Below are 24,292 nucleotides of genomic sequence, written 5' to 3'. Positions count from 1 at the left end.
ATCATATAATAAGAATTACTATCTTTCCTTTGCAGGCGTGTTGCTATGTCATATCACTAACGTAACACATATATTTTTAAAAAATGCGCAACAAGGACAACGAAACTGAATGCAAAGCGGCCAGATCTATCTTCTCATAACAACTGGCTTTGAACGCTCTTTCCCCTTCGTAGTTAAATGGTGCAGTGACAGCTAATCAATTTGTTTTTGTAACAAACCAATTAATAAGTTAAAGTAGTTTAACTTCGTAACATCTTACGGATGCCATGTATGAGTATCGAAAAAGAAAGTCCAAAGAAGAACGAAATATTATGCAACATTTAAACTTCGTAATGTGTTAAGGATGCCGCGCATGAGTATCGGAAAAGAAAGTCCAAAACAAAAGGCAATATTATCCAATATTTAAAAACAGGAAAGGAAAAACGTAACACATGATAATGTATTATGTAAAGTTACCGAAAATGAAGTCGTGGCAATTATTCTAATTGAAATGAAACCTGTCAGCTTAACGTCTTACAATTATGCCCGTTACGCTAAGAGAAACTACGATTAAAGCAAGTGAATGATGAAAGAATTGGTGGAATGAGAGTGGGAGGAAACGGGAGTACTTCAGAAAACCCACGGACACGATGCTGTCCACCACAAACATACTTGGAAAGGGATTGAATCAGGGACCCCATACACCAGAGGTAAGCGCTTTACCACTGAGCCACCGTGTCTGCATAATGAATATGAAATTCATGCTAATCCAGCACGGTGGAATCAGTCATTAACTAATATCGGAACAGTGGAAATAGTACGTAAAGATCCTATGAAGAGATCAGGGACTGATTTTGTTTTTCCACGCACTCTAATAGTAGAAAATTTTCACGGCATCTTTACACACTAGAATTAAATGATGAACCTCAACCACTACTTTAAATTTAGCAGAAGTTGTTTTTTTTTTATTATTATTATTATTTCATACTAAGTATTTCATTTTTGCATTTACTAAACTTCGACGAACTCTGAGTTTCGATATTACCTGGAATTTCATTTAGAACTTTAAAACTGTCACAGTCACTTTGTGCATCAATAGTATTTCATATATTTCCAAAGTTACCAACAGTTGTGTTCACGCAATTCATAGGGTAAAAATCATTACAGAACTTCAATGAAAAACAATACACTAAAGCCATACACAGATGGGATGCCCGGGAACTCTGAAGTAGAAGAAGCTGTTAAAAAACAATTAAAAATTCAATTCAACAAAAACACACCAACATAATAGATTATGGACTTCAACGAAGAATACAAAAAAGGACAGCATCTAAGCATGCAGTGCGAATTCTGTAGGTAAACAAACAATTGGTGGGATGCCATAGCATCTCTCCCAGTGTTCCAGGGTTAAGATGTACTCTTTCTGGAGAAGGAGAAGTGGCAAATGATATTACTCTTAAGAGTCGCCAAATTATGTTATTGCACGGGGCGGTAAATTGCCTAGGTATATTTTAGGTTCTCAGTAACACAAGCATATTGACTATGGACTATTCTTCTTCTAAACCTTTTTCCCACTTAGCTGAGGTCGGCTTTTCGTATCGCTGCCCTCCACCTATTTCTATCTTGCATCATATCCGCTGTAACACTACACTGCAACATATCGTTCTTAACACAATCTCCCCACTCCTTCTTTGGCTGGCCTTAGGCTCGTTTCCCACTCACTTCTATAGCATCTACTCGGTAAGTTACGTATTCCAAAGGTCTTCTTACATGCCAAAACCATCTCAGTATACTTTCTTGCAATATTTTTTTACTACTGGTCTCACCTTTACTGTTTTCCGGAACACATCATTCTTAATTTTGTCCTTCCGTGTCACTCCACACATCCATTGCAGCATTTTCATCTCCGCAAGATGCAATTTCTGTTTCTCTCTCTTCTTCGCCGTTCAACATTCCGCTCCGTATAATAAGGCGGGTCCCACTACTGTTTTATAAACTTTTCCTTTAATCCGTATTAATACCCTACGGTCACACAACACACTTGCCCCTTCTCTCCATTTCGTTCAACGCTGTTAATTCTGCTGTTTACATCTTGTTCTATTCCTGCATTTTCCCGCAGAATTGATCCCAAGTACTTTAATTCTATCAACTATGGACTATGCATCATATTATTACGGACTGATCGTAGAACTGACGATAAAGATCTTGTGTACTTTGGCATTATATTGTATCTGGAAATACAGCACCTTAATTAGTGGTGGATTCAGGCATCCTGCGGCCCTAAGCAATTTATGATCGGAGGTCCCTCACTCGCTCCCGTAATAAGCTGCCCACTAATTATATCGTTCCAGTTATCTTTGACAGCTTTGCTTTAGCTTCTGACTATTTCATACTACATTTACTTTATAGTGTTATATATAAAGGTATTTTGTAGCAGGGTTGGCTGGTTTAATCCAAGGTGGTTTAAACCAAAAAACGAAAAATGTTCGTAAAAGTGTAACTATTCGTAAAGTCTTGATGAACACACATTTGTGGGTTATCACGTCTCACTCCCATATATTATTCGTACTATATTCAGACCTAAATTCCCCTTCATTACTCAAAGAGATTATATTACAAAAGCAACCTTTTTTTATGTAACTTTATGGATATTTCTTTTGTGATTTTTTTTATAGTTTGTTATTATTGTTATGCAACCAAAGGAAAATTCTAAACATTGTTTCGTTTTAATAATGTTTACTATTGATAAAATACATCGAAATGCCGTGCTTTTTTTGGGAGGGGGTCATACAAACCCCACGAGAGGTAATTATTGAAATCACAAAAATTTTTGGTAACTATTTATGTATAAATGGGTCAGAGCCCAAGTAGACTCAAATAATTCGTATCTTTATTCATTTTTCTTACTGATGTGCAAAGTAAGTCGTTATATTTCTTTAACTTGGACTAATAAAAGTCGTAGTGAACTGACTTGGACTAAATTAGTTCTTCTGTACTCTGTAGTACTTTGAAATTGTCCATATGTAATTCCGTATAATGGTTTCTCTTGTGCAACTGTTTATCTTTTTGTCCTTCTGAAATGACTGCTGACGAGTATATTAACAAGTATGTAAAGATCAGTCCAACATATTTTTTTTTATCAGGAATCCTTCGTGAGTGAGTCGGCAGACGTATCGCATTTGTGGCCAATTTTTCCCGGTTTCGAATTCAAATGGAGGACAATTTCTCTTGGATGTAAGCCGAGAAGCGGTTTGGATTTCGCTTTAAGCTTATGTGACCCCTTCCAGCATAACCCGGTTGTTGCATACTACCACCACGGCTAAACAAGCTTATTTCTGTCCATGTGTGATGTAAATACATAGAGCAAATTATTTAAACCAAAACCTGGTTTAAACCAAAAAAACCGGGTTTTTCAATAAAAACCATGGTTTTTGCCAACCCTGTTTTGTAGTCAGCAGTTACGTCACGCAGTGCTTTCTGATCAGCTGAGTGTAAACTATGAAGTCATTATGAAAACTACCAGACCAAACAAAATATAGACAATCTATACAATCATAATACCAATGGCTAAGAAATCGAATAATTATTTTCAAAAAAATGGTTCCATTTTTTCTGGCCCGTCTGAGTTCTGTGGTAAATATAGTTACAAAGTTTAACATTAAAAAGTAAAGCCATAAAAAAATCCATCTGCTGTGCAGACATACTTTCTGATTAAGCATGTGTTTCTCTCGACAGTTAGGAACTCAATCTACAGCACTATGCTATAGCTTCGCTCGTTACAAATTAGAGCAACCAAACCTAGTTGTAGTCCACTTGTTGGTTACTAATGGAGAGGATTCTTTTGGTATGAAGCAGGTAATTCTCGGTGTAGACTACCTCTTCATGAAATGTTGATCTTTCTGACATACTATCAACCATTAATCATCTTTATTTGGCACAGTTTTACCCCACAACATTTTTATAAATCACTGAGTGGATTTCATCCACCAATATTGGTTTTTACCATTTTCGTATTTTTCATGCAGTTTACCATTCAATTATTTTATCATTGAGCGTTCTTCTTTCCTTGAAGGGTCTTGAGTCAAGTGTGCAATTCGCGTTTTCCTAAAGCTATTTTCAAATGTTTACTCCATACATATGCAAATCCATTTTATGATTCTAATCTTGCGACAGTGCAGTATCGTATAAGATAATTTCATGTCAGAAAAAGAATCTTAAAGAATTCATAAAAGTATGTTAAAATGTTAAATTTGGACATAGAGTAACACTATAATTTGGATATCTCAGGTTGGAAATTATATTTTAGATTCATACAGAAACATGGATTGGATTAAGTACTGCAACATAAAGAAAATATGATATTATCACTCCGAGACAATTAAATAAATAATGGTAGTCAACTAGTTAAGCATGAATTCAATTGTAGACTTTAGTTTAACATTGATCTATCTCAGAAAAGAAAAGGAACGTGACGCAAAAGGTGCAAAATTTGTTATTTGTTTTTATTAGCGCAAATGGTATCACTATTAAGCGCAAAGTGGCGTAAATATACATAAACATAAACTACTGAAATTCTAATAAAGAATGCTTTTAGAAGAATCCTATCTTTTTTTAATCGTCGGCTAATATTAATCCAAAACAAGTGAGGATTATTTTAAGATAATGAAACATTAGCATTATCCTTGCATTTTCAAATGTCTTTTCCTGGTAAAAAGTAGAATTCTATAAAATTTAACTTAAAATAGTTTTTTGGTTGTAATTTAAAAATAGAGGAACATTTTTGTTTAGTTTAACATCCTACAATTACGCACCGAGGCTAAAGGAGATGATGATGATAATGAAATGGATGATAATGGTACAATAAAGAAAGTGGAAGAATACGAGAGAACTCCGAAAACACTCACACTCACTATGTGTCTCCACCACAGTCTAGAGACCCTACACACACCAGAGATAGAAGAAACAAATCACCATATTTTAATAAAGATTCATACTTTTAAAGATTCTTCTCAACGGGTTTGCATGTTTATTTTGAATACTAATTCTAGAGTTACTTGCTAAAGAACTTTACGGAAAATAAATTACAAACTCCTTTATCGTTTTAAGAGCCTAACTTAAAAGAAGAAAGAAAAGTAACTCGTCTTACACGCAGCAAAATTTATTCCGGTTTTGGTTATTTTCTGCTAGATTGCAATACCGACATTGCAAATAAATATAAGTTTACTTTGGTTCCTTATTTCTTTATGTTTTAGAAACAAAAGTCTGTTCTCTCAGCTTCCTATGCAAAAGACGGGTTGAATGAATCACTGTTATACCAGAAAAAGTAGAACGTTTTCAAACATTCTTGCTTTTACCTTACTGAATACAATGAGTTTTTCATAAATTACTTCTTGGTTTTGGCTTCACGGAAGGAAACTGGACAAGGGTATGTTTTGGGGACACTCGAATTGGCAGTGAAACAATTAACAAATCGCGTGAAGCAGATGATTAATTATTGTAGCCTGTTTGCAGTCACGATATTTTCCCTACTTCCATCGCTTATCTAATCGTTCTAGATTAAAAATATAAATAATATATGAAATTTGCGGCTTAAAATTAACATAATTTTCTGTATTGTCGCTATTTTATTTATCTACAATGAAATTTTCATATGCAATATTATTATTCAATTTTCATTCCTGACTGTGACAAAAATTTCCTTTTTTTTAACAGTCTCTGAAAGTCAGTCTAGGTTTTTGTGACTAGAAGTATACAAGTACAGAGATGACGCGAAGAGTGAAAGGACCTCGTGCTTCGGTAAATGGCCGTAAGGAATTGCCATTCGAAGCTAATGGACATGGATTCTGTAGCATATATTAAACGTGGTCGCCCCTCAATATCTAAGATACAGAAACCTGTGCAAGTGGTTCAGGTAATAGTCACTCGAAGTCCTCAGAAATCACAAAGACAGGTATCTCGAGAAAAGGGTTAAACCTGACACACAATCCGAACTGTTCTGAAGGAAGACTTGAAATTTCGTCCATGGAAACACATTACTGTAAGGAATTATCGCCAGAAGACTGATTATTGGCTGAAGTATGGAGAAATGATGTTTACTTGGTATGAAGACTGGTCCGATCTTTTCGGTAATATCGTATGGTTAGATGGAAGATGTGTTTCATGTTAGGGAATGGAAGGGGCTAGTTAACCGGTACAATTATTAGTATTGGGCAGGAGGGGATCTGATGGTTGTGGTTGTTGAAAAAAAGTCAACATAGCCAAGGTCACAGTGTAGTGCGGCATGATATCCACGAAAGTTGTGGGTTTATACGTCATTCGGGACACAATGAATACAGAACAGTACGTTGGTATGACTGGAGATTATGTTCACGGTATTGTATCCACGGAGGATAATTACAACGACCTTATCTTTATGCAACAACGACCTCATTTCGCACGTCCTGTCCGTGCGTAGCTTAATACCCCTTTTCCAGGACGCTGGTTAGCACGTCGTAGGCCCCCTTGAATGGTAAGCAAAGAGTACTGATCTAACGCCCTGCGAGTTCTTCTTCTAGGGGTGGAGAAAAGAGGGAATTTATCGCACAAAACCAAAAACTCTTGATGAACTGGAAGCGCGCATTCGCCAAGTTCATACAAACGTACCGCTCGAAACAGTGATGATAATATTGAACGAAATGGTGGAATGAAAAAAAAAAAAAAAAAGCGAGGAAACAAGAGTCCCATGAAAACCAACGTAGATAGAGATTGTCCACCATCAAGCCCACTTGACGAGAGCCGGGATCGAACCAGTAGCTCTACGCACGAAAAGTGAGCACTCTTACCACTGAGCCACCGCAGATCCGCCATCAATGCAAGTGTCCTAACATACAAACAATTATAGTTTCTTTTTTTAAAATTCCACATTATAAACAACAATATTGCATTCCGAGCTTTGAATTTATTTTGAATGAAGCTTCATATATAACTTAGATTTGTATTTCTTTTATCTGTAGAAGACAGTTGTACATAGTTATATCATAAATACTGTCACAAAGTTTGGAGTAGCGCTGCAGGCATCCGGAGTGGCACAGCGCTGCCATCTGTGTATAAAACGGAAGATGCATGTAGTGTGTGTTTGACTGTTCATGACATACGTTGATATTGTATTGAGTTCTGATGGAGTGGGGCGATTACGAAAATTGTGTAGTAGTAATTGCACTATACAAGATCGGGAAGACAGAAGGTGAGATTTTCAACCTCCTGAAACCCCTACAAATCAGCAAGAGATTTGTGTATCGCGCCATACAGGATACACCGAGACTAGAACGGTAGCTGACCGCGCAAGGAGTGGCAGATCACGAACGGTACGAACCCCGCAGGTCCAGAAAGCAGTGCAGCAAGAATTCGAAGAAATTCTGTTCGAACACAAAGTGAGATGAACATCAGCAGAAATTCCATGTCTCGTGTGCTCAGGAGTGACCTACATCTACGGGCGTATAAGAGGCGGACTGGTCACTTTCTGACCCAAACATTAATGTCGCAGAGGGTCCTTAAATCAAAGAGACTGTTGCGGTGTTACGCCAACAATCTGCACAGAAAGATTCTGTTCACTGACGAAAAGGTGTTCACAAATGAGCGGCCTACAACGCCCAAAATGACCGTGTGTATGCCACGTCATCTACTGCAGCTGCTGAGGCAGCTCCAAGGGTTCAGAGGGCACATCACCCTGCCTCAGTGATGGTTTGGTGGGGAGTGAGCTACTCAGGCACAACCCAGCTGCATTTTTGCGAACAAGGTGTTAAAACATCTGCCAATGTGTACCAGGACACAGTGCTAACACCTATAGTGAAACCATTGTCTGCTACCATGTTCCCTGGAGAAAGGTGGACCTTCTAGCAGGATTCCGCTCCAGGCCACGAAGCGAAGACAACCCAGGACTGACTGGTACGGAACGTCCCCGACTTCATTTCTACCGCTGACTGCCCTTCTAGCAGCCCGCACCTTAATCCGTTGGACTACAAACTTTGGGCAGTCCTTCAGGCAAAGGATTGCCATAAACGGCATCCATCTGTCGACAGTCTGAAACAATCCTTGACCAAGCAGTGAACAATTTTCCCATAGACGTGGTGCGTGACTAGTGGCCGGACAGACTTCGTGCCTGCATCAAGGCCAAAGAGGGACATTTCGAAGAATGATTCGTGCGTCAGATGCACAACATATCAATATAAAACATGACCAAAATAAATTGCCTTGGTGTTAATACTCTCTGTTATTCACATTCAAACTTATGACAGTATTTATGATATTACTAGTTAGTTATAACTAATACTACTAAGAAAGACAATTTCAATAATAGAGTAAGAAAATACTGTTTTAATGCCAAACCGAATATACGTTAGCTCACAGTTAACCGTACAGCAGAAATATATAGTCTATGGAATGCGAACTACAGAACTTACATTTTAATTACAGCTGGCAGCTTTATACAATACTATGGTCATTAGTTACCGAACTCCGTCAATGTATTTATCTTAGTTAGACCTGACTACCAACAATTAATTTAATTCGTTTTTAAGTTTAGCGTTAAAAGCAAATATCTGTTAAGCACATTTTAGGATCAATGATATGCCACAATATGTTCAGAATACTGGACACTTGTAATCCAGCGAATGTTCAAATACCTTCCATCATGTTGGTTGCACAGACCCTGCACATAGCTGTATAACATCCTGGCATTATCATGGAGGATAACGACTCGTTGTCAGCAATTGGCGTCAGATAATGGTGATGTTGCAAGAAATTGCAATAGTAGGCTACATTGACAAACTGCCCAAGTGACATACAGAATGGTACAGGATTACCCCACGGATATCGTACGTCACAATCAATATCATGTTCGCACCGTTTTTGGACGAGGAGATACAAACTGTTTCCTTTCATTGGGTTGCAATTTCAAGCGTGGTTCATATAAGTTTCGTCCAAAATGATGCTACTTTTGTACTTTGGTGTTTTAATCAGGTACCAACTTTGAGGAACATAATGTTATGCAGCATATGGAGGATAGTCTATGTCCTTAGTTAACTTACACGAAGTTTACCAGCGATCCACGTCCAGCAAAGAGAGAAAGAGAGAGGAAAAAAGTTGAATAGTATGGCTTCATCCTCAACGGCATCCATGCCTTCCCAAAACACTTTCATCCACCGAACTACTATTCGATAGTCATGCTTCGTCACATGTTCTACTGAATATCTGAAAATTGTCCTGTGCACCCCGACTACATGCAACTTAAATACTGAACCACGCACGTCGTTCCATTTGCGTAAATATCTCATTAGGGTTCTTGAAATCTGCCTCTTTATTTCACAATATTGCAGAAAACGACAAAGCTGTTCTCACTCACCAAATTTGCTCATCTAACTTTCCATTACCACTTTTGGCTATCTGACTCACGGCTCTCACGTGACAGTAGTGAAATAGTATTTCCATTACTTTGTGTACTGCCTATGTACCTTCATTTTACCCAATAAAAAACGTAAGCAGATGGAATCCATATTTCTGCAGAGAAAACAGCACAAAAGCAATAAGCGATAAGGAATTCGAACAGGACATTTGGGAAAAATGCTCTGATTTGTGAATACGAAATATTCAACGAATTATATCGCTTTCTATGTTTGATAGTTCAAGAGATGCAAGAAGTGCGTGGACAGGGACAGAAGTATATTTGGACAGTGGATGCTCTGTAACCTTGGTCGTGTCTTAATAATAAGCCAAGGACATACACTCAATATGTGCTTCCGTGCTGCAAGACACAAAAATATTTCAGGAATTGCAGTTTGTTCTAACACCGAATGCATCTTTTTAATTTTCTGCTTTTTGAATATTATACAGTGATGCATTGAAATACGAATTTCATCCGTTTTAGAACCCTGCTCGAGTTCAAAGGCGTTTTCCCTATAAAATAGTAGATTACTTGATTCATGTGTTTCTTACTTTATCCCGAATTTTAACAACTGTTAAATTCAATAACATCTGAAACTATCAAGGTAATCCATCTGCCTGAATTGATATGGACTATGCCATATACGAAAATCTTCATATAGAAAGATAATCGAACCTGGCTTTCTAAATGAGTATTTAACCTAAGATATTTTCCCTCCAAATATGACTTCTCAGTTATATAGCATTACTCCTATCACGATCAGTTAATTTCTAGCCTACTAACCTAAAAACAGTGTAAGTAAAGAAGTAACACTTTCTTCCTTCTTTGGGCAGACATTCCGCCAAATGAAGTTAGAACTACAAATGGTAAAGAAACGTTTCATCGCTGTTTAAAACAATGTAACAATCCCTACCTTTCCACGAACTTACAAGTGTTGAAGCAACTGCAAAGTGATACTTATCTCTGTTTACAGACAACCCATTAATGATGTTATCGAAAAATTACCATGTATCTATTTAATATGTATGAAATCACCAAAGTGATTAAACGCAGTTACGTAAGTACATAATAAGATTTTTTTTATCAGTTCCAGCCCATTCTACTCTAGAACAAAAGATTCATTCGAACAAGCACTCTATAATATTTTGAAGTATGAAGGCACCGTACATGAGGACTTGATAAACTATAATCAAGATTTTGTAATTTAACTCGAATTACAATCATGAGATGTAATATTCTCTGTCGCAAATAACTGCCCGAAAACATTCAGAGATTCACAGAATAATGCTCATGCGAAACTTTCCAACAACTAGACATAAATACTTTGGATTTTGCTACACTTCGACAACTACAACAACAAACCACATCTACTGAACTTAGAATATTTAATATCCCACTTTTCATCGTTGTACAGTCTCCAGGATAAGTGCATGCCCTCCTCGAATCTATTCTTAGTCACCATCTTTCAAAGAACGAACCAATTGAAGTACAGTATTCTGTGTCGTAGAATGTAATCCATTGTACGTTACCAAAAATTGTATTTAAATCAATCAACTCTCTGGAAACTCATTGACATAAGAAATGCATGTGATGAATACACTTTCTACTAGTAATTATATGTGGATACAATAGCGTGTATATAGGGTGATTCATGAGCAAGTGGAAATACTTCGGGTACAGATAGTATGGATGATTCTAAGCGAAAGAACCCATGAACAGGACCGATTTTCAATGCTTTGCGAGCCACAGGTTGTAACCATTTCAGACATCTCCCTACAGAAAAGTATTTTTTATTCGACATATAATTGCCGTTCTGGGAGGTATTGTAGCGCATTGGAAAGGTAAGGAAGTGATCTTCCGAATGGCGAATAGGATGGTGCTGTAATGCACATGATAAGGAAATTATAAAGGGAAATATCCAAAATTGTCTCGCAGAATTGTCCCCTTTTTCAATAATTTGTGGCAATTGGATGGCAATATTATCGCACAAACAGATAAAAAAAAAAAAAAAAAAAAAAAATCAAGTCATTAGCTTTCATTCTGAATGAGAAAAAAATGTTAACATTTGTGACAGGTAAAAAAAAGTCGTCCGTTAGAAATCTTTGAAACCAACTGATGCTACAAGAACAAATACGGAAGTGAATAATCATAACAAAATCCAGGTCAGAACTCAAGCCTTATGAAAGGAAGATAATATTATAAAACAGAAAGAAAGAGGTAAACAAAGAATTTCATGGAAGTTAATGGAAAAAGAATAAAACGAAAAATGTTTAAGAAAAAAAAGGAACGTTTCATTTAAACAGTAAGTAATAACTATACAATACACACCATTCAATGTCGCACGACGACAGACAATCTCGAAAATTTCTGCCTCCCCTAAATACAGTCCCCATCACGTATCTCCTAAATACAGTTACCATCATGTATCACAGATCTCGTTGCAAATGTTCAAACATACCAACAACCACCTCAATGCATTTGTCAATTCTGGTACGGGTACTTTGGGTGGAACATCTTACTGCACCGCGGTTGTCCTTCAAGCAGGCACATACACTGTTGATGCAAGCAATAAGTTCATTCCTTGTGTTGACTTCGGTTTCGTACACCTCCCTATCATGTGCATTACAGTATCATACTATACACCATTCGAAAGATCACCCCTTACCTTTCTAACGCGCTACAGAACTTTCTAGAATGGCAATCACATATCGAATAAAGATTCCTTTTCTGTAGGGAGGTGTCCAAAATTGTTAATAACCTATGGCTCGCAAACCGCTGAGAATCGGACATATGTTCATGGGAACGTTTTGCTTAGAATCACCCATACTATAAACACAAAGTATTTCCACTTCCTCGTGAATCTCCCTGTATAAGACGAAGACTGAAAATTGCTACTGCAGGAAGTTCATTGCCCAACAATTGAATAATAAAACCACTACATTATACATTACAAACCTGACTCTTTTAATTTCTTAATAGTAGTTCCATACCGAGTCTTATCACAGAGTAATTTCATTCTGTAATTTCACTTCGTATTTGAGAAAAGGAACCGATATTTACTGAAAGCCAGATCTAAAATTAATTTCGGCGATATCAAAATAAGATTTTAAAAATATTTATGTGGTCTAAATATAAAAAATAACCAATAAAAGGTCAACTACGTACGAAATCTTGAGCTGCTCGTACGTGAAGGTGCCAATTCGACTGGTCAGTGGAACTGGCATCTTTTAACAGGAAATTTATTATCCACTCTACTATCTATCCCTTCTCTATAGTCTGGCAACTTGGTAGCGAATCTTTCACTGCAATAGGAGATTACACATCATATTGTTGTGTGACACTAAGAGTATATTTTATGCCTATTACATTAGGTAAAAGAATCAATCAATTTCGCTTGTTTTTTCATGTTTTCGCAACTGCCTATTACGACCATCTCACACAATTATAAGAATTAACTAATAAAAGATAACTGAGAACGGGAAAATTTAGCATACCAGCATAACAGCTCTATAACAAATTCCTAGATTTCCCACATCTATTTGCTTCCATACGTAGAAAACATCTGTGGAAACGAACATAACTGCATTACGTATACCAACACAAAAATAAGTGTGTTCGCGTATACTGAAACTATCATTTTTTCGAAATACTATCCTCTTACTTTTTATTTTTTAATTATTTGGTTTGAATATTTTGCAACACAACAGTAAGATATTCGGTGGCCTATAAAATTTATACTTAAAAAATTCAAAAACAAATTGTAATTTATACGAGTAAATCATACGGATCCATCTCATAACTTTCGTGCTCAACTACAAGTAGTTATCCAATTCCTATCAATACTCTGGTTATTACAATATTCATCAAGAGTTACTCTTTTCTATTAACAACGCTACGCTGAGAATCAAAGAAAAATATATGCACCTTGTTACTTCTTTCTTCTATTATTACAATACTAACAATATAATGTAATTTACTTTTGATTTTAGTTTACACTAGTCTATAAGTGCCAAAAGCAACGAGGCTATTTAGGACGAGACGTATAGTTTAAACTGCAACCTGAACTACTGTAGTGCGGACACTCTTCCACTGGGAAATCGAACCCGGGACTTGGTGCACCGAAGGCATGAGTGCTAGCCACTAGACCAGTGATGAGAACAATTACTACCAAAAATGAAAGAAACCAGAAAATACTAAAAACTTTATTACTAGTATTTTCGTAACAAAAGAATGACTAATTAATATATGAGATGCGTAGATTCTGCCCTTCATTTTTTTTTCGAATTATATGTTTATTAATGACAAACTGATCTACGAAATTTTTCTGAAAATCGTTCCAGCTGTTTTCGACAAACAAAAATGTGAGAAGAAAGTCCCGCTTAAAGTAAACTAACTACTCTTCCTGAATTTATCTGTGAGAAATAAATCAACAGTAATTTAGACAATGGCCGAAAAACTGCTCATCCGACTTTAATACCTTCTCCAAAGTCTTCACTGAAGTCTCAGATTGGTTACAGGATCTTGTCACCATGTTTTGACTCCACCAACAGTATAAAAGGTGGAACAAGCTGAGCGAAAAACTTATTACATGAAGCTCTCCTACCGTAAACATAAGACACGCAATCACTTTGATATACAAAACAAGCTACTTCACTCACTTGAATGAATTTAATATAGTATACGAGGGGCAGAGGACAAAAACAAACATCATTTACTCATGAATTTAAGAAATTTCATACAAAAAGGTGGAAGAGAAAAAATCAATATGGGAAAGGGAAGCATTTCCTCAACCGTTAGATATAAAGAAACAAAATTTTATGCATATATGAGATATTTCGGATCACACAACAAAACAAGAAAATCTCTCGTTCATTACACGAATTTTGGACATTCTATCCAAAAGGGAGTGGAATGCGAATTCAATGTGATGGACTTTCTTTAAGGCAAGAAATTTGATATATGAGGCCTTTTAGATTTATAGCATGTGAGTATAGCATTAATTTATAAGAATTTAGGAAATACCTTTTACGTGGGTGAAGTGAGAATTTAACTATTATTACATTTCTTCTGAATGGTTGCAAAAGTTGAATTAACTTCTTTAATTTAATATCCCACGTTTATGCCCTTTAGGCTAAAAAAGATGGATGATTAATAAAAGTGGATGGTTATGAAAGAAACGTGAAAAGTAGAAGGGCACACAAAAAACTCTAAGAAAACCCACGGACACAATGCTGTCCACTACGAACACAATGGCCTGGAACTTTTGCATCAGTGAGCGCTCTACCACCGAAATTTGGTATAAAAATATTTTTTCGCACATAATACAAACATCTTATGTAGTTGTACGAATGTTATAGATTTCACTCCGAAGAGGTAGAGCATATGCAGAGAGCTTGCTGGTAAGATTATATTCCAAATCACTTAGTGTATAAAACATGAAAATCTTCAAGGAATTTATATATCAAACGAGAAATGAGTCCAATTTCTATAACAGTTCGAAAACATGTACTAAAGTCTTAGCAAAATCGAAGTCCATGAATTTCCAACACTTGAAGATTTTGGAAAGATTTCCCAGGACATACGGACCGTGTAACAGTGCTTTTCATACAGCAAAGAAATTTCCTTTGATTAATCTTATTGGTCAAATTTACTTTTCCTCTTGCCTGCTCTCCAGGACAACCTTGGCTCTCAATCAGTTTTCCTTTTCTTTTTCTTAATAATTTCTAAGTTTTTGTACTGAAGAAGTTGTTCTAAGTTTTTCTAGTCAAGGCGTTTCTCTTGTAGGTTTATCTACTCAAGTTGTTCCTAGACTTATATGATACTACAGTTCCTTTTTGCAAAATATTCAAACCACATTGAAAATGTAAAGCATTATTCATTATCTCGAAAAATGACGATTACAGTATGAAATTTTATCAGAGGGTAAGACATCACTACAGACTCCTTATGGAAAAAATAATCGATTTGATATGCAATATCATGCAATTTTTTTTTACAATGAAAAATACTTAAAAAAAAAAAAAAAAAAACCGTCAACGGTTACAACGGTCATTCAAACGGCAAAGAAAGCAACGCTTGGACTCCAGCCCTGCGAAACCCTAGCTGTGTCATTTGAAGCTAGTAGAAACCGTACCACATGTTGGGAAAACAAGGAATAAACCTCTTCAAAATAAATTTCAAAAACACTCAGGTTCACACTACAAATTATAAGTTAACTTTCAGTTATTTCAAGATAGATAATCACAGTTTTCTTTAAATTACCTCTATAATTTTAAAAAGAAAGAAAGAAGAAAAAGAAGATAAAATACTTACCCGATCTCCCACAATCAGAACACGATACTAATTCTTCAGATTGTCCTGTCTTTTTGTTTTCGGTTGCATCACCTAAACAGAAATCGCAATATGGTGAGGGCTGGGCTCGCTCCTTCTCCTCAGGTTCCACCTTTTTCTTCTCTACAACTGGAACTTCTTCAGGCACTGGCACAGGAAGGGGCTGAGGTTGTGCAGCCTGTCGACCACCTCGTCTACTATTACTCGCCCCTACAATATGGAAAGCACGCATGCACAGTATTTCAATAGTATCAGAACGTATGTACGTAAATTCATACTTTAACTAATTGACCATAATCAAAAGTGACATTTCAATATATTTCTGAGCTCATTTCTATGAAGCTGAAAAAGCATACCACACCGTCAAGAATACATAGTGGTCCTCCAATGAACTGGACTGAACTTTGCACTTAAAGGGTAGACGATACAGGAACAGAGCAGTATGGAACAATTTTATTCTTTATCAATGAGATCAAATGTAACCGTTTACTCGTATGTCTTATGAAATACTTAATGTGCTTCTTGTAATAAGTAAAAAACACAGACTTTTATCGGAAGAAAGGGTATGCAGCACAATCCCAAATCGTCAACAATTTATCTTGTATCTGTGGAAATTACCACTGCTATGAACCAAAAAAAAAAAGTATTAATTACTTCCTACGAACATAGACTTTTGATGGGCGTCCAAACGTTAATAAATGAACCGTGAGTTTCCGTGTGGAGGGCAGTCATGTAATAAAAATGGACAAAGCACTCTACACCTCCAACATTCACTACTGTGGAAAACTCACTGAAAAAAATAAACTTATTAAATTGACCAGCAGTACACCATTACAGAACTAGTATTCATTGTTGGTGTATCACGTGGTAGCTTTAATTTAATTTAAACTGAACATTTCAGTCTCCGGAGGGTTTAACTACCGTGTGCTGCGATGATGTTAGAGATGAAAGAACGATGCAGTACAGAGAATTGCAGCTGTCAATATGGCTCTTCTCCAAATGGATTCTGGTGTTTCTTGCTCCAGAACTGTTAGATCGGACAAAACTTGTATCGATCACTTTAAACCTCAGACGAAGTTAACAGATCATGGTGTGTAGGCATCAATCCTCACAACACAAAGGAAGTTTCGTGCACACACTGACGTAGAGAAAGTGATGGCTTTAGTTTTGTGACATGCTGAAAGTGCACTGTGTTGATTATGTACTGTGGTTCTACATGATAGGGCAGTATTATGCAGAACGTACGCCAAAAGTACAAGAGGTCACCAAAATGTGGAAAATTTTAACATGGAGTTCTACTTCTTCAGGCCAAAGTCCAATTCATGCGATTGATGTAGCGCAAGCTGTCATCCAGCAATGGGAGTTTTAAGTACTGGGACATAGTCATATTAGCCTGGCTTAACTCTACTAAGTGATTATCATTTGTTTCCAAAGAGCACGGTATAAATCTCCGTAGCTACAAATTTTCTAGCTATGAAGACATCATGATATTCACCAATAGTTATGGAAGCAGGAGAAACACCTACGGGCATTCAACTATTACAGAAAAGATGGAAAAGATGAAAAAAGGGCGTTGACGACCAGAGATATTATGTGGAAAGTGACATTCATATGAAGTATGATAGGTAGGAACATAGACTTTCGAATCGTTCCTCTTACAGTATATCTTACTTGCTCTTTAATGACCTGCTTATGCAGCTGAGTTTTATGAAAATTTGTACAATACTATACACACTACAATACAGAAATATCTTTATCACTCGTCGATACACTTTTCATTTGGAATCTCGTGATGTACGCCACACACAGACTAACAAAATAAACAGATATGAAATACGCAAGAGTAATAATTATTGTTCAAATACGGCATGACACAGCAATTTCTCTTGGTCTCATTTAACCCATTATCTGTGCGAACAACACAAGAAATCCTTATATATTAAGAGATACACATGTATTAAAATACATAAGTTACATTTTCCATATTCTTGAAACAATTCACCCCTGAAACATGATTACTTTTTGATGCCTTATATTTTATCTCTTAAATTAAGAAATACTATTAAAAAGTATAATGTGTAGTTTTAAAACACACATAGACATATTACATAAACGTCACCTACCGCAAAGCAGTCCGTCATACAATTACGATTTCAATTCCGTAGCTATAAAATACAAACAGTTATAATAAAAATATAAACACCAGAAAGAAAAACGTACATACATGATGAGCGTGCGCGTAAATATATATAAAAATTTACAGATAAAAGGAAACGAAGGATTTTAAGACTTTACTTAGGACGTTAAAGCACAAGGTGATTCATGCCTATATCAGTGTTGGTAAAAATTATACTTCATGTGAATTGGTAAGAGAAAGATCAAAGGTAATTACTAATCTGTTGTTGGCATGTTACTGACAAGCAGGGTTGTGTTGTATCTTAGTATTTATAATAAGTATGATAGATTCCCGCTGAATATATATATAAGATGTTAAAATAAGAAATATAAATTTGCTTAAATGTATCTGCATTGATAGACGTATCTGACTGCAAAGACCTCATTCTGTTTCAAGACTACGGAATGACGACTTTTCCAAGAAGAAAAAGAAAGAAAGAATTAATTGAGTACGCTAGATAGACTATTCACTGCGTAACTCGGAAAAATAATTAGAAAACATCGGCTTTTTACTGACGAATTTACAGCTATCAGCATTAGCCATTATAAGAGTGCACAAAGGATTGGAAAACACTTCTTCACAAGAAAAAAATACAACTCGTGAGATTGTACCATACAAGCAGTTAACAATTAAAAACACATTCTCGGTTCACAAAGGAATTAGATTGTTTTGACAAGCTTAACATAGTACTCACCTCAAAAACAACTTTCTACGAGCAGTGATGTTCGATTGGACCGAGATACCAGCACTGTGAACGATCGCTCGATAGTAATTTCCATTGTAGGAGACTACGCTGGAGAATGAGCATAGTATCCTCTCTCCCACTTCTTTATGTAAGCTTTTCCGAGATCACGAATAGTTCGGATACTTAGATGTTCAAGACATTTGAAGAGCCCAGAAATGAATAGGCTAACTCGGCTAGATAATCGCTCTAGTATTTATTACAAAGAATACCATTCAAAAATTCGCTTTTGTTTAAAAGTTACCGTGTGGAGTAACAAACAAACAAACGCACGTACTAACACGCGTTAGTGCAACTGCGTGATTCTAATAAGCAATAAATACTTCTTCACTTCCCGATAGCAGCGACCCATTAAACTTATTCGCATTTGTCCAGATCAACATTCTATAGATAAAATTTTCAATAGATACATGGACAAACTTGCTACTACTGTATCTCAAAATGCAGGAAAAAAGGGATATAACAGGAGCTAGAAAAAAATGAGCAAAATGAATGAATACAATACGAGCTCTTTTGAGAAAAAAAAAAGCAAGTTTAATATGGAGAATTATGGAGCTCTACTGTTATTGCAGATGGAGATTTAAAAACAAAATACGTATGATGGTCACAATCTACGAGTGTATGGATTTTTTCAAATATTTTGTATTTAAAACAAGTTGCAGCATGTACGATGTCCCGTGATACAATAATTAACAAAATGGAAGAACAAAAGATGCATGTGAAAGAGAAGGGAAGAGATTAACCCGAGGAAATCACGCCAAACGTTTTATTGAAGATTAGTGATTATCGAAGAAAGAACATCGGCGTAATTAATTCCCTCAGTGAAATATTGACTATTATAGAGCCCACATGGCAAAAATTGAGATCGAATATGTGATCTGCGTATCAAAGGACACTCTGTGGGCTCTATAGTTTGTATCTATTTGAACATCATAAATGGTTTTGAAGACTATAAATTGTTATCAAAATAAAGAAAATATTTCTAGTTTGCCACACGTAAGATGTGTGAGGTGGTAAAAATGAGAATGTACATGCAGCACCTGAACTGGTTAGTTGTGTATTAGGTTACTGTCTATATTATGCCAGGCAGAGTACAACGGAGGCATGGGTTGAAGCATGATGGCCTGTTTCAAAAGTAACAAACAGTGGGTGCGTCCAAAATGATGATGGACTAGAAAACTCATGCCAAACAACACTACACAAGAATAGCGTAGACGGAGACGCCTCAATATAAGGGATCGCGAAAAACTGAAACCAATTATCACCAAGAATTCCAAAGTGTATACTGCAAAAATAACTGTGGAACTCAATCATTATCTGGAACAGAATTTTGTGACGATCACAGTCTGGCACGGATTGTGTAATCTGAATATCCTCAGTCGGGTTGCAATTTCGAAAACGTTGATTACTTCCAGTAACGCTTTCGCGTGTCAAGAACATAAAACGTGAACCGCCGATGATTGAAAACTTATGGTTTGGTCCGATGCGTCCTTTTTCACCTTATTTTCAACAACAGGTCGTGTTTATGTATAACAGACGCCCAAAAAAGCTCACGTTCCGAACTGTCTATTATCTACCGTGAGACATGGCGACGCTTGTGTGGTAATGTGGGGCACAATTTCTTGCTATTCTGTGTGTCCTATAATTACGCTCATAGGTCACATAGCTGTCACTGATTATGTGGACATTTTAGGTGACCACTTACATCCTGTAACCCAGATATCTTTTGTTTCCGGTCAATGATGCAATTTTCTTTGAGATAACAAGGCGCCAATTTTACAATACTAGAACACCCAACTCGCTCATCAAATTCTAAAACCTCAACATTATTGAATACCTCCACTAGACTAGCAGGGATGGTTCCTCATTAACAGAATTAAGTTCTACACTACACGAGGAATGGTACAATGTTCCTGAAGAAACGATTCATAACTTATAAGCCTCATTCTACAATGAATCAGGGGTGTTCTGCACGCTAACGGTGGTTCCATACCGCATTAATTAGGTAAGTTGTATTTTCTTTAGGCGTTTCCATTATTTTGATAAATATATGTATACTGAAGATAGAGTTCTGGAATGTGAAAATGGTGCCTATAGAGGGAGATTATGTTTGCTGCCATCTTGTGGATCTCAGCAGACTATTCACACAACACTATCTCTTTACCATAAATGTCACACACCTCTAATTTCTCCTTACTGATGACTGTCGTGATTTTATGTAATACAATCTTCATACCTTTTAATGAGTTTCATCTCTGTATTTGGAAATAAAGACCACAAATATGTCTCTTATGATTCTTAAGTACATCATATATATTCCTAATTGATAATAATGTCTCATATTTTTTAACACTTAAATGAAATGAACCTCTAACATTAAAACGATTCATTGCACCTCTTCAGGACACGTTAACACATATAGTGATTGTTACCTCACATTAGATACACTACTCTAAAAGAATTAGAAGAGAATTATCATGCATGTACTGTTAGAACTTCGTGCAATATTACTTACATTACAAATACAATCTGCATCATGCTGTTAAACATTCTACATACCTTCTACCTTGTCGTTTTACTACTTTGATATAAGTGAAACACATACGAGGATACATACGAAGATGGAAGTCGGAAGAATGTAAACTATGTTGGTAATCATTGCTTAAATGTTCCATTCACTCGACGTCTTACTGTTTGACGCTACATTTTAATTAAGTAAAGATTTTTTTTTTCTTACAGCATATATACTACCTTAATCTACTGTTAAAATATCACACAACATACATACATGTACACAAATCGTATCGCTATATCACATATTAAGTTATAGGCCTATTTCGTTCCAGTACAGGTGTTGATTTCTTTTCGCCTAACCGAAATTCCCTAACGGTAGGATAATTAGTTCTTTTGAGTGCACTGCACACATAATTTAAATATTCTGTACTTTTGTAAAGAAATATATACTCACCACAACTGAACCCATATCTAGCACTCTGTACCTACTAACAGATAATATGGCTATTTGTTTTTAGTTCTGGAACTTTAATCGTTACATTTTACAGGAAGTCACTTGAACTAACCAGTTATGTCTGATTGAAAACAATAAGAATAATTTATTGATATTCTTACATAGTTGTTCGGGAGAGTTTTCCATTTTCTATGAAAAATTTCTTACCACAGTATTTTCATAGCCCAAAACTAAATATTATCGGTTAGCTATATATGGTTTTCTCTAAAATATTCTACACCTGTTCACACGAAGCCAACAACTTTAGTGTTATGTGAACTTAACAAGTATCAGTGTCACGTGTACACTCACGTCAAGGAATAGTATGTACGGCGTGATACTTTCTCAATATTGAAACAGAACATCGTAGTAATTCCTACCACTTCCGGTTTTAGTAAAATATTAGAGACCAGATGGAATGTACTCTTGGAACGTTTAACTGAGTGCAAAAAAACAGCTTCTCGCTATCTGGTAGTTTTTACTCTATAGCGATAATCATTAAAATTGGGAGTGGTTTATTTCTGTTACTTCCAATTTGAATAGAGGGTTCATATATAAATCAACAATGAAACCATAAGTTGTGGTTATTTTCTATTATTTATGATTTTATTAGAGAGATTAGTCTGAAGCCATGAAATAGTGTCGTCAGAAAGAAGTACAATTTTACGTTCGCAGGGGGCATAGTTTTCAGTTTTTACGAAACTTACAAAAATAGATGGCAGTGTTGTCGAACCCAATTTGGAAGATAGGACAAGACCTATCCTTTTTTTTCCCCTCGTGAAGGAAGGGGAAGAAGGTTTGGGATGTCGTTTGTCTGCAACCTTCGTAGGAATTTTCTTTTTCGATACTTCCATCCCTCTAAGTAACCCGACACCACTGACCACTGTCCAGTAATCTGTAGCTTGTGCATAAAGAGAAGTTTGAAGCTAATCGTGCCATTTTTCTCAAGAACGCTCAATAGCTAAACTGCCGATTGCTGAGAGCACTTTGTTTTCGGTATTTGCAGTATATTGCTTGCATTTGTTCGCGTGATACTGGAATTGTAATTAAATAAACATTCATGTATTGTCGGTGTGGTCATAATGCTATTTAGCGATGAAGACAATATAAAAATGAGAGAAAAAAAGAAAATAGCTTTAACGACAGGATTAGAGAGGGGGGAGGGAGGGAGGAGAGAGAGACAGAAGTGTTGTATTTACGAAGATACAATAGTTATTATCAAATACTTCGAATTAATGAAAGAAGTTAGTAAATTGTTAGTCCATTGTAGAGTGGTATCTTATTTGCAAAATACAAAATATGAATGTATAAATTGTAGCAAATCACTTCGTAAATAAATATTTCATTAGATTCCCCACAATATTACATTAGTTATTTCTCATGGAAAGGAGTAGAATACACTTTAGGGGAGTTTTCTTCTGATGTAGTTTTCCGGAAACGTCTATTATGATTTTGTTCATATTTCGTAAGTAATATTCCAGTATTAACTGCAACATGTCCTGATTTAATTATAAAAATCGGTTTGGGTTTGAAGATTTGTGTTTTTCGTTCTTATGCAACAACGCAACTTATAAAGGACAGAACCAACTATTAATTCCGAACCACAAACGGGCTTGAGTGCTGCGTAATTGGCTAATGCATAGATCAACATGTTAGACCGATCCTCACAGTGTATTCCATTACCACCATAATCTCACGTCTAGGAAATATAAGAAAGTGGAACAAGACCCATACTTTTTATTTACTTATTTATTCTTCGGATGAAGAAACCAAGTATAGTGAGATTTCTTGCTAAATTTAAAATCTGTACTCTTACATATTAGAGAGTATATTTTTATATATGAACTCCCTTCCTATGTATTATGAGATGCAGAAAAAGATGAAAGGTGTAAATTCGATTTTTTGTTTAGAAAACATGTAACGTAAATATATGCATTGAAGCAATAGCGGTGGGCGTCAGTGTTGTATTTATAAAGAGCTGTTACAATGTATTCATTTTTTTTTCAAAGTAGTAATTTAGATACTATATGCCTAAGCTATGTAAACACAAAATACTCTATACAAGCTATTGCCTATATGTTTAGCGTAAGCAAGAGACCCGAATTTGATTCCCGGTGGGAGCTCATATGGTTTGGATTCCATGTAAGCCGTAGATTCACGCCCCCTACTATAACCAATCAACAAAAAAAAAAAAAAGTTCTATAGGAGCATATCAACTGAAGAGTGAACCATCGGTATATATCATACGATTCACCTAGTTGTGTAAAATGAAGTAATTTTTCATTTTACTCGTAGTTTTAACTACCAGGGAGAATATATGTATGCACAGAATGATAAAATAAAGCTGTTGCACAATTGTATAAAAAGAAATGCATCAAAAACAATATATCGGTATTTTGATATGTGTATGGAGCCTGTCCCTTTTCAAATTTCGATTCAAAACCAAAATCAATCCTTTGTTATTGACAGTTTTGAAAAAAAAAAAAAATAGTTTGTTTCGATGGCCAACTTCACACTGATCCCTCTTTTAGCTTCCAAACTATACTATGCATAAGGGGCGCTGTCCGTCTATTAACAAGTATCAGAGCAAAAACGGCAACAGATATTGAGATGCGATTTTTTGCAAACCAAGCATACCAC

At 35.9% G+C, this 24,292-nt stretch overlaps 1 protein-coding gene across 4 annotated transcripts in view; it reads right to left on the bottom strand.

The window, feature by feature from the left end:
- d4 (double PHD fingers d4) overlaps positions 1-24,292 on the bottom strand; it is a 131,870-nt gene that overhangs the window by 17,288 nt on the left and 90,290 nt on the right. For 3 of the 4 annotated variants that reach the window (XM_081725544.1, XM_081725545.1, XM_081725546.1), the window contains exon 7: positions 15,710-15,937. In XM_081725544.1, the coding sequence (XP_081581670.1) occupies positions 15,710-15,937 (228 nt within the window). Of the gene's footprint in view, positions 1-12,562; positions 12,700-15,709; positions 15,938-24,292 lie in introns of all 4 variants that reach the window. The other variant, XR_014126811.1, reaches the window with a different exon arrangement.

Source organism: Thermobia domestica, chromosome 9 (assembly GCF_964235325.1).
Source record: "Thermobia domestica chromosome 9, izTheDome1.hap1.1, whole genome shotgun sequence".
NCBI classification, from domain to species: Eukaryota; Metazoa; Arthropoda; class Insecta; order Zygentoma; family Lepismatidae; genus Thermobia; species Thermobia domestica.
Note: the sequence above shows the minus strand (reverse complement) of the source record. Positions and strands in the feature narration are given on the sequence as shown.